Source organism: Cricetulus griseus, chromosome X (genome assembly GCF_003668045.3).
Source record: "Cricetulus griseus strain 17A/GY chromosome X, alternate assembly CriGri-PICRH-1.0, whole genome shotgun sequence".
NCBI lineage: Eukaryota > Metazoa > Chordata > Mammalia > Rodentia > Cricetidae > Cricetulus > Cricetulus griseus.
In genome coordinates, this window is record NC_048604.1 from 82,693,373 (window position 1) to 82,704,469 (window position 11,097).

General features: G+C 34.8%; 1 protein-coding gene across 7 annotated transcripts in view; it reads right to left on the minus strand.

The window, feature by feature from the left end:
- Positions 1-11,097, minus strand: part of Tab3 (TGF-beta activated kinase 1 (MAP3K7) binding protein 3) — a 59,188-nt gene that overhangs the window by 7,919 nt on the left and 40,172 nt on the right. For all 7 annotated transcript variants that reach the window (XM_035449822.1, XM_027432581.1, XM_027432583.1 and 4 more), the window contains 3 exons: positions 10,681-10,841; positions 5,784-5,877; positions 3,143-3,226 (listed from right to left, as the gene is read on the minus strand). In XM_035449822.1, the coding sequence (XP_035305713.1) occupies positions 3,143-3,226; positions 5,784-5,877; positions 10,681-10,841 (339 nt within the window). The remainder of the gene's footprint in view (positions 1-3,142; positions 3,227-5,783; positions 5,878-10,680; positions 10,842-11,097) is intronic.

Below are 11,097 nucleotides of genomic sequence, written 5' to 3' on the forward strand. Positions count from 1 at the left end.
TTTGAATGGATTATCTCTCTGTGGTACACATATTAGATCTGAATGCAGTCAGCTAGGCCACTGCTCAGGTCCTACGATATCCAGGTCATTCATTGTTCTTGTAATGAGGGGATAGAGAGATTTGCTGAGTTACCTGAAGAGTTATGCCACGTAACTGCAGACGCCATTCCCAAAAGGTTTCTGTTGGCCCCTCTTCTCTAGCCTCCTCATTACTCAGATAACCTTATAATCTGCTTAGATTTCCAGCATACATCTAATTATTAGCACTTCAGTATTTTGTTTTAAATTGTATGGTACTACAAGCCAATATGCACTAACTTTAGAAGTACTTTTAGGAAAATTAGGCTGGGTGTGGTGGTGTACATCTGTAAATCTAATAGCATATAGTTTACAATAAGACCATTTTAAAAAGGGAAAACAGTCTACCACATCATCCCGGGCCAGGCCTAGGCCCCACCCCATGTGTCCAGGTTAAGAGAGCATCCCGTCACAAGGGATGGGCTCTCAAAATCCATTCTCTTTTTTTAAGACCTTACATATTTAATACAGTGCGTTACCTCTATACAAATGGAAAAAAATTAAGTTCAACATTTCCAGACCAATAGCCCCTTTTGAGGGCTTTACCCTGCCTGTGGAGTGGAAGGGTGATGGCTAAGGGCAGGTAGGATGTTGGGGGTAAGGGGAGGGAGAGGGAGAAGGGATTGACATCTGAAGCAAGCTTGTTCCTAATTTGAACTAATAAAATAAAATAAAAAAGGGGAAAAAGTGCTTAGCAGAAAAGAAAAACTGATTTCATGTCAAAAACTGGAAAGCTTTTCATAAATCTGTAATCAAAAGCTTAAAATCACTTGATAAATAATAATACCATTTAAACTCTCACCAACCATAGATCAACTTTTTAAAGTAGAAATTCATTCCTAAGAATAGAGGGCTTTATGAGTATAAACTCCTTGGGATAGAAAGTATATCTTTGTAGGGACTCTCTCTCTCTCTCTTTCTCTTTCTCTCTCTCTCTCTCTCTCTCTCTCTCTCTCTCTCTGTCTCCCAATTGTATATTTGATAAACATTTAAGAAACTGCTTAAAATTAGACCCATTACAACTATAAAAATTATCCAAACAGGGTTGGTAGGTTTCATTTGCAGTAAATGAGCCATGGAGCAGAGCCCTTTATGTGCATTTGTAATGTTTTCTTTTGTAGAAATGGGTATATAATGTTTTTATGAGTAAGGTTTTGGAATCAGGCTCTGCTTTCTTCATTTCAAAAGATGAAATCTGCCAAATCTGCCAGGTGATGGTGGCGCACACCTTTAATCCCAGCACTCAGGAGGCAGAGGCAGGTGGATCTCTTGAGTTTGAGGCCAGCTTGGTCTATAGAGCGAGTTCCCGGACAGCCAAGGAAACACAGAGAAACCCTGTCTCGAAAAGCAAACAAACAACGGCAACAACAGAAGGGAAGGGATGAAATCCAACAATGATGACAGGTCCATAAATCCATTACTTTGCTGGAGAATGTTGCTAATGGAGGTGGGGAATAATAAATGAGGAAGAAGTAGGAAACAAATGGAAAGCAGTCTTTTTAAAATTATGTTTAACATTGTGTTCTATCTTTTTTTAAATGTTTGGAAGAATTCACTCACTAGCAAGTTATAGTTCTGAGATTATGTTTGTGGGATAATTTTTTAAACAAAGGATTCAGTTTTACTTAATCAATTCATAGAGCTATTAACATTTCCTATTTCACCTATTTATTTTCAGAAACTGGGCCTTTATAATCTATACACTTTTTTTCAAGAAATGTGTTTATCTAGGTTGCAGAGTTTATTGGATTTCAGATATTAATCATATTCCCTCATTGCCATTTTTAATGGATAGCCCATCTTTTATTTCTAATTGTGGAATCTTGCATTTTCCCCACTTTGTAGCTCAGTCTACCTTGAAGTTTATTGATTTTGCTTTTCTTTTCTCTACTTTGCTATAAAATTCTACTATCAAAAACAAACATCAAATTTCCTTCAAAGTACTCAGCAACTGAGGGCCAGAGAGACTCAGTTATGAGGTGGTTCCTAGTGTATCTAAAGCCCTGACCTCATCCCTAGCACCAAGACAATAGTTCATTGTCTTTGCACAGGGAAAGGTATGGCTTTGGATCTAGCTTCTTGGAGATTATGCTACTGAATAAATTTCAAGGTTTTAAATGTATTGGACTGCTTGGATTTTTTGGTCATTTCTTCTATGACAGCCATTGAATCACTTAACTGTAATTCATCTGCTAGGCTATCTATAAAGATTCGTATTTTGTGAACCTAAAAGACTAAAGTGATCAATGATATATAACCCAAATGCTTTCAGCTTGAAACTACATATGTTGCCACAGTGACAAATTTAGTATTTGGCAGTCATCCACTAATAATCATTTTGATCCATTTTTAGAAATCACTATACTATTTCAAATGTAGATTAGATAAAACATCCACAGTAGTAGTAAAGCTGCAATTCATAAATGACCTAGAATTTATGTACTCTTTACTATTCAATATGTCTTCATAATCAAACTGTCTTGAATTGCTCAATGTAAAAGGATTAAGATATGAACTTTGAATATTAGTTATATATTGAGACTTATAAAACAATATGGCCCGTAAGAATAGGGTAAAAAATGATTGATCAACCTACATTCAGTCACCTACTGTAAGACATTGAAAACAATTTAGGGCTTGCTTTGTTCTGGACGAGAAAATACTCATGTCCCTATCTGTTAGGCTTACCTTCTGTTTATCACGTAGCAAAAGAATTCTTATGTCAGCACCATGCTCTAACCAACTGAACTAGGCGGCCAATGGTGCAAAAGAATTATGTACAAAGTCTACTGAAAAAATTTCAAGATGCTCATTGTTTTAGAAGAATTTTCTTTCAGGAGTATAGTTTTTGTTATGCTAAAGAAATCACCATCATGTCTTATAACAATTCTAACATTAGTTTTACTTTTTTTGTAAAAAACTAACGTTTGGGTACTATTTCATTATTGCAACATTAACATGGATAACATTTTTATGAGGAACATATTCTAATGAATAGTTTTAATAGAAATTTCTTCAGAAACTTACTTAACTTCTACAGTATTCATGCCATGGCCCTACTCACCTTTTTTAGATGGCTTCGGTGGAACAACTGGGCCAGGTTCTATGTTGTCATAAAAATTATTCATGGCTTTTGGATCAAAGTTTCCTACAAAGAAAAGAAGAAAACCACAGGTATTTAGAAGTTGTTCTCCTGTTATTTGACCTTTTAAAAATACATCAATGAAACATGTGGGAAGAGAAAATGTTTTCCAGTGTTTCAAATGTTATTACACTACCCTCTACCTTCTCTCTATGGTTGTGAGAAAATATCCAAGCAGACCAGTAAGCCAGTATGTGTCCATAATGTATTACCTAAAGGAATATATTTATAAGGCTAGCATCCTTAAGCAGAATTCAGTACATGGGACATTAGAAGAGGGTAAAGCAAGAAGAAAAAAAAAAGAATGGTGGACCTGTTTGGTCTAATGCAAAAATATGAAAGATTTTCATAATTTATCATAAAGCCATCTAAGGATGAAGCCAAATGAATATATAACATAACCCTCTGGGTTTATTAATGATGATATTGTACAAGTTTTAGAGTAAACAAGCCCCCAGAATTGTTGACACAAAATTTTCTCTGGATATGTTCACTCATTTGCTTCATATCTCTCTATCAGTGACGCACCCTACAGTGACTCCTTCAAGGTCAGACTGCATTAGGTGTCAGTTCTGGTTCTCACCTTCACTCCTGTTCTCTGCTTACTGTACCCAAATCTACCTGAGCTTGGATACAGAGGAGGTTGTACTGTACGAAGTCTCCCTGTTTTTACGTATTGTTTTTTTTTTTCCCCCAGTGAAAATTCTCCTTACTACAAATCAAATATTAAGCTGCTTTTCACCAAGTCATGCAATGATTTATTTGCATCTACTTGAAAATGCACCCCCCTGCCAAAAACAATTCAGAATAAAGTATAGCATATTTGGTCCCCTGAGATGTTTCTTAAACTTAAGTAAGAAAAAGACCCCATTTTGTCAATACATACCAAAACCACAGTTCCTTCCTAAAAAAAACAAAAAACCTTTGGTCCTACTAACCAAAGTTTCACTCAGTTGAATAGGCTATTTTAAAGACAATTTTTAAAAATTCCTATAGCTCATGAAAGCCACAAGGGTGTTTGAAACATTAACTGTTGCACATACATTTCTTCAATTACTTAAGTTATAGATGATGTTCTAACATGCAGTTCATAGAAAGCTTACTATAAACATCCTAATCAAATGGTATTGATTTGTTTTGCTCTGAAGACCACATCAGTGAAACAAAAGAGTTGATGTAATCACATAACAGCAATGGTTGATATACTCTGTATATTGTGCATAGTGATTCTTTCACTGCTTAAAGCTAGTAGGCTACATAGAGTAATGAGGCTTTTAAAAATGAGAACCTGGCTTGATAGCTCAACTTTCATGTTCAGATGGCTCTATGTCTTTAATTCAACTTTTTGACATGTATTATACACTACTCTTAAAGTACCGTAGAAGCTCTCTTAGCTGCCATAATTCAGACTATTAACATTTGGGAGAAGGCTGATTCAAACAAAGGGTTGTTAAGAAAAACTACACATCACCTTTAATGTAACATAAATATAGCAGGGTTTTCTTTTATTGTTCTTATGGAAGCATTGAGGATTAAAATCCCCAGGGATTGTATATACTATGTAAACATTTTATCACCGCACCGCAACCTCAATACAGCAGTATTTTAATGCGGAACAAGGACTACTTTTTACTGTCTTACATAAACCACATTTATGATAACCTAAAGCCAAGTGTCCACAAACTTTCTGTCAAAAACCAGATAGCATCTTAGATTTTGTAGACTTGCAATACAATCTGTTACAAGTATTCAACTCTGTCCTTGAAACACAAAAGAAGCCATAGACACTAGGTAGACAAATGGGCATGTCTGCTATACTAAAACTATTTACAAAAATAGGCAGTAGGGCCCTAATTGGCTGAACCTTGATTTATAATTTTGTGTGTTTTTTTTTTTCTTCAGAATGCAGCACACTAAGGCCACTTCCTTAAAGTTCCTCCCTTTTCCACTCAAATCTAATTCACGGTTCCTATAATTTTATGCTTGATTCTATATAAAAGCCAATGACAAATTTTAAAAGAGAAGCATTCTCATGAATTGCTGTTATATATGAAACATTAATTTCAACTGCAGGAGTATAGCTAACTAGTATAAGCAGTACATGTAATCAATGGGAGAGGCAGTATACGGGGAAGAAAGTCCTTCTCTAATCTGATGAGCTGGCTAACTGAAAGATAAGAGAGCTTCTACTGTAACAGAATTGCTTTAAAATCAAGAATTCAGATATTCTACTTTGGGCTCTCTTTTTTCGTCACAGTATTTTGGAAGGAAGACTATCACATAATATAAGTTGTATCTTAGAAATAATAGCCATCAATTTATGAAATGCTCATGTTAAATGACTGAAAGAATAAATGCAATATAACAGTATAAAACAATGAGAATAAGTGATGAAGCTGCCAAAGTAACATTATTTTTTGATCCTGATCTATGGAGTGTGGTGATCTCTTTAAAGTCATTCTTATACTGGATAAAACCTGTCCCTAAATCTATGAAACCAAAATTATAAGAGTTTTAAATACCATACTATGACTTATGGTTTACCAAATAATCAAGTCTATACCTCTAGATTGAAGGAGGTCAACTTCTTTCAGTGTACAGTCAACATTTATCTGGAGTTGTCTGTTCATGCTTCTCAATCTTGTCATTTCCTCAGGCTAGTAAGAAAGCACCCAAAATAGCAATTGTGGGAAAGTCATTATCAAGCCCAACATTTTAAGAACTGTGTTTCACGTTAATTAATTTGATTGGGTATTAGATCATGTCTCTGTATGTTTTTAAGTAAAAGGTATAGTGAGGACATAAACATGGCCACATAGTAACAAAAACTGTGCATAGTGGCCAGGTACAAGCTAAACTATGTTCTATCATACAAGCAAAAATCACTGTAATAACAGAGCACAGCAAATATTTATGTTTTTGTAGTAAGGGAAAGTGCAACAAACAACCTTTTAAATTAGCAATGTTCATGATTTTAGTCTTGTTAACTTAGCTTCAGTTACTTGGTTTACCGTAATTCTCCCATTCCTTCTGCTAAAAGGAGCTTTGAGGTAGGTAGTGTTATATTACATGGAGTTACTAATGATAAAACAATAGAGAGAGGTTAAGTTTCCCAAATGCATAAAGCTAGTAACTGGTAGAGCCAGGACTTATACAAACCACACACACACACACACACACACACAATACATATATACATGTGTATGTGTGTATGTGCAGAAATACTTTTTTTCTTCTAGATCAACATAAAAACTCTTTAACACAGAGACATAGCCAGTACTAGTGGACTCCTCTTCTACTTTAGCCTGTCCAGCCCATTCTGACCCTTAGAGTCTTTCCGTCACTGAAACATCAACTTTTTGCCTTCAATTCTCATACTATTCTTAATTTCTTTACAATTTCTGTGCTTGGACTCCAGTGACATGGATACTGAAGCTTTTACCACACAGCCCAGGTATTAGCTCAATTACTAGGGTAATTTCAATTGCATAAAGTAGAATGTTAAACTATCTACTAACCGAGAGACAGAGAGAGAGAGAGAGAGGGAGAGGGACAGAGACAGAGAGAAATAAATTTATTGTTAAAAAGTTGTCAAAGACTAACAGGTTAACCGTGCACTAAAAAAGCAGAAAGGATATTGTATGCCACTGGGAGATTGCAGCAGAGTCTACTAGCAGGGACCAAAAGTTCAATGCCATGATGGAAAAAGGCTTAAGAACAATTTCTTGATATTGTTTGTACATGAGCTACTTTTATATAAGAGCATTTGATGACTGTTAATTTTACATGTTTTATGTCCACTTATCTCATGACCATATGACTACCATTATTTAGTCTCAAATATTTTGAAGAATGAATATCAAACTGCATTTTATCTTTTTAAAAAAAGCTCTAATCCCTCAGAATGCTAGAGATTCAACAACAGAAATCATCTGGCAACATTTAGTATGAATTGCTCTTCTTTCTTCATTCTAACAGGCAAAGTGTGTGATGTTAATGTGTAAAATGTTTATGCCAAGCAATATTAAAATAGTGTAAAACACACACCCAAGTATTACCATGGATGATTTCATCCTAAGAACACATAAGTGAACCCCTACTTTGTGAATTCAGTGCCTTGGGGATTACCCTTCCTATACGTTTTGCAATAGGAAGAAAGAATTTTTAGCCATAGTGGCCCTGAATAGTGATGCTTTGTAAACCAAGTATGGAAATATTAATGACACATGTTATTGTCAAGAAGTTACTGCATATTTTGCCAAAACCATTCTCACCAATTCTAAGACAGAAAATCAAGTTGAATTCATTAAACTTAGGGTTCAAGTGTTCTAATAGCTTCTGATTAAATAGGGGGAGATGAGTAGTTGTTTCTGAGAAGAGTCATTTATCAAAAGTGTTTCCATGGAAGATTCAGATTCACCAAAAATTATAATTTAGACTTACTATGTAAGCCAAGAGAATGTTTGTAACTGACATTTGCAAATAAAAATTCTATGCTCTTTTGAAAAGGTAGTAGAATCTCTTAAGTCACCTGGTCTGGAAGTTTAAAAACTACTCTCAAAGACGACGATATTGAAGATCACTGGTGGTTCTTGGCTCCTTGGCCCTAATTATGTAACAGTGGAATAGCCTCAAAATTCAATTAGAATAGGATCGATCTAGATAAATGATTTGGGGGACAACTGGCTGCTCGCTCCATATTAAAATCTTATTTATCTTTCATGGTAAAATTTAAAATTTAAATATTATCAGCAAGATTTCTTTCTCACATGCATATTCTTTGAGAGATGACATATTATGAACCATTTAATAAAATGTGATAAACAGAAAGCTAAAGAAAAAGGATATCATCAGTACACTTTTGCTATCATTTGAAAAACATTATTTCACTGCTACTCAAAATTTCTGCAACTATACATATAGCTGGTCAGAAATGCACATTGGAGTCTCATTAATCAAGCATTTCTGTCCTACTTTTAATGCACAACTTGGTAAGAAATAGTTTGGAAACCTGAAAGTTACAATGTGTGCACATTAACAAAGTGTCAGCTCTCTGGTATTCCTATACACAACTGTGATGATCACAAAGACAGCCACTTGCTGAGTACTTAATGGCACCCAAGGCACATACTACATATACTGTCTCCTTATGTGGACAATATTATACTTATAATAAACTCCCTTTAACGAGAAGTCAATATATCCCGTAAGTGCCAGAGGTATTTTGATTCCTAATTGCATATGGTATTACTTCAAATCAGACTCAACGAACTAACTGGAAACTCTAAATGATTTGTTTCTTGATTCCTTTTCCTACCTAACTCTACCTTATTGCTATCTTAAAAGAAAATTGGTTTTATAAAATGCTTCAGATTTGTGTATCCATTTCAAGCAAAACTTTTTGGCATTTTGATACCAAGCTAATTTATAAAGACACTTGCTATTTGTTGGGCACTGTATTAATTGCTTAACATAACCTTATATAATGCAAAAGAAAATTCCATAACACTGGTGTCTTACTATATGTATTTTGGAGATGAGAAAATAAGCACAGTTGTAACTTATCCAAGGACATGTGACTGACACAAGTAGTGGAATATTAAAATTTGCACTTGAAAACCCACTTGCTTTCTTAACCTTCAGGTACCTAGTAACTACCCCTCAGCCATGTTCTACTCTACTGTCTTCCAACTTACTCTATTGAAATACAATGCACTGAAATGAACTATAATTTCTGTAGGTGAGGGATGCTACATTTGATTTATTCAACTATTTTGCCTATTTAATTTTTAAGTTTTAAATTATAAACCAAAAACCACAGCCTAGGGAGGATCTACCAACTTTCCCCTTCTAAAAAAAATGAACCATCAATTAAAAAAAATCCATTATAAAATGTGGGTGTTTTTATTTGAAGAAGTATGGGATGCCTAACAGTTTTCTACTTCCAATTAAAAACAGGTTTTATTGAGCTGGAGCTATAATGTACTAGGTGTTTCAAGGCAAAGCTTTGACAAAAAAAAAAAATTACTCTACACATACTTAAATGCTAGCTTCTCTCAACAAATGAGTCAATGGAGATTTCCAATAAAGGAAATCAGAAAGATACTTGATTTATGTTAATATCACTCTTTCAGTTAGCTTTGTAATTCTTCTAGTGCTTTATGTAAAGCTCTCCCTTCTAACACTGCCTAAATTGAGGAATGTAGTTAATAGTAGAAGAAGTCATTAAGTTATTGAGTATGCCTCTTTCTCAAGAATCTTCTTCTTCAAAAAGCTTCTTCTGCTTCCCTCTTAACAGCAGGATAAAGTTCAAGCACCTTGCCCCAGTGTTCAAGGCCTCCACTCCACTTTACCTTTATACACATTAACTTCTGTAAACCCATTAGGAATTTCAGGCCTAAGCAAGGAAACGTGACAAACTGTATCTTGAAAAAGAGACTGTCTTGACTTCAAGCCTTAAGTACCTTATATTCTTTTCCCTTCAAGAATAACTCCCGCTTTCCTCTCTGTCTATATAATGCTGAACAAACTCTTCAAAACAGCAGCTCCAGCCATCCTAAGGACAAGAAGCCTCACATATATGTTCAAGAGACAGATTACCCCAGCTTCAGAGATGGGAAGAAAATGAATACCCTTGAAGACAGAAAGGATTCACACACATGAAGCTTTGGAAGATCATTCCAGGATGGTGTAAGAAAGTGGAGATGTACACTGATTATATTCATAAACCAGGTAATGTTCAATTGCTTTCCTTATGAGCAAATACAGTTATTACCACTGAAGTCTACTTCTTTTCACCCAAAGATTAATTACTAAGCACCTAACATAGAACCATATTCATAAACATATACAGAATACATGAATATTGAATGGTAATAAGATCAGCTGAATCACAAAATGGTGACATGACAATGGAGATATATTTCATAGTTTTCAAAGTTATGTGACATCATTAGAACTCAAATACACTAAGCAACAGGCTAAAAATATTAAAAACTCTTTACCAATTTCTTTAAGACCATTATTGGTCTAGACTGAACATCTCAGTTTCTACAGTTTCACACAATGAAACTACCAAGCCTTAAGATAATCTACCACCAATACTTTCTCAAAATTTCAAAATTAGTATTTAACTTACTTAAATTCACTTGAAACACTTAGAAAAATATATAGCCTATGCTTGGAAAAGTAATTTGTGAGGCCTTTTGTGATCATATACTCTTGCAATAAATTCTATACTCTAATTATGACTGTCAATCTTTGAAAATAATCGCGAGCAAGTGCAAGTGTGAAAAAGCATTTAATTAATTGTTGGGAGCAAATCTCTTGCATTCACTCATGTTGTTGGTCTTTTTTTTTTCTTTAAATTCAGCTAGGAATAGAACTTAATGAAAAACAAACGGCTTGGACAGAAAATGTCCCTATCTTCATATCACCATATATTGTAACGGATCACTTACCGTGGGGATTGCAGTGGTACAACTGACCCTTCTCAGTCGTCTCTGCATCAGGTCATGCTCCATACTGTTGACTTCGGCCTTCAACCGCTCTAGCTCCTCTTTTTCAAGTTTCAATTGCTTTGCTAACCTCTCCATCCTTGCTCGCTGATGTAACAGCAAGGCTATATAGCATTACAGATAAAGTCATTGCAGAAAATAACACCAAACAAGTAACAGGAGAATTTCTAAATACACTGTTAATGGACAGAAGACTCATCTGCCCTGGGCATCAGCATTTACTCTTAAGATCTTAGTAAGACTGTGCTATATCGATATCTGCTTTAATTTGGCTCTAAGATACAACCAAAAAATGGTATCATCTGTTCATACCTGTTGTTCTATCACATTTAATTTTCCTGAGAGCCTCTTATTCTATAA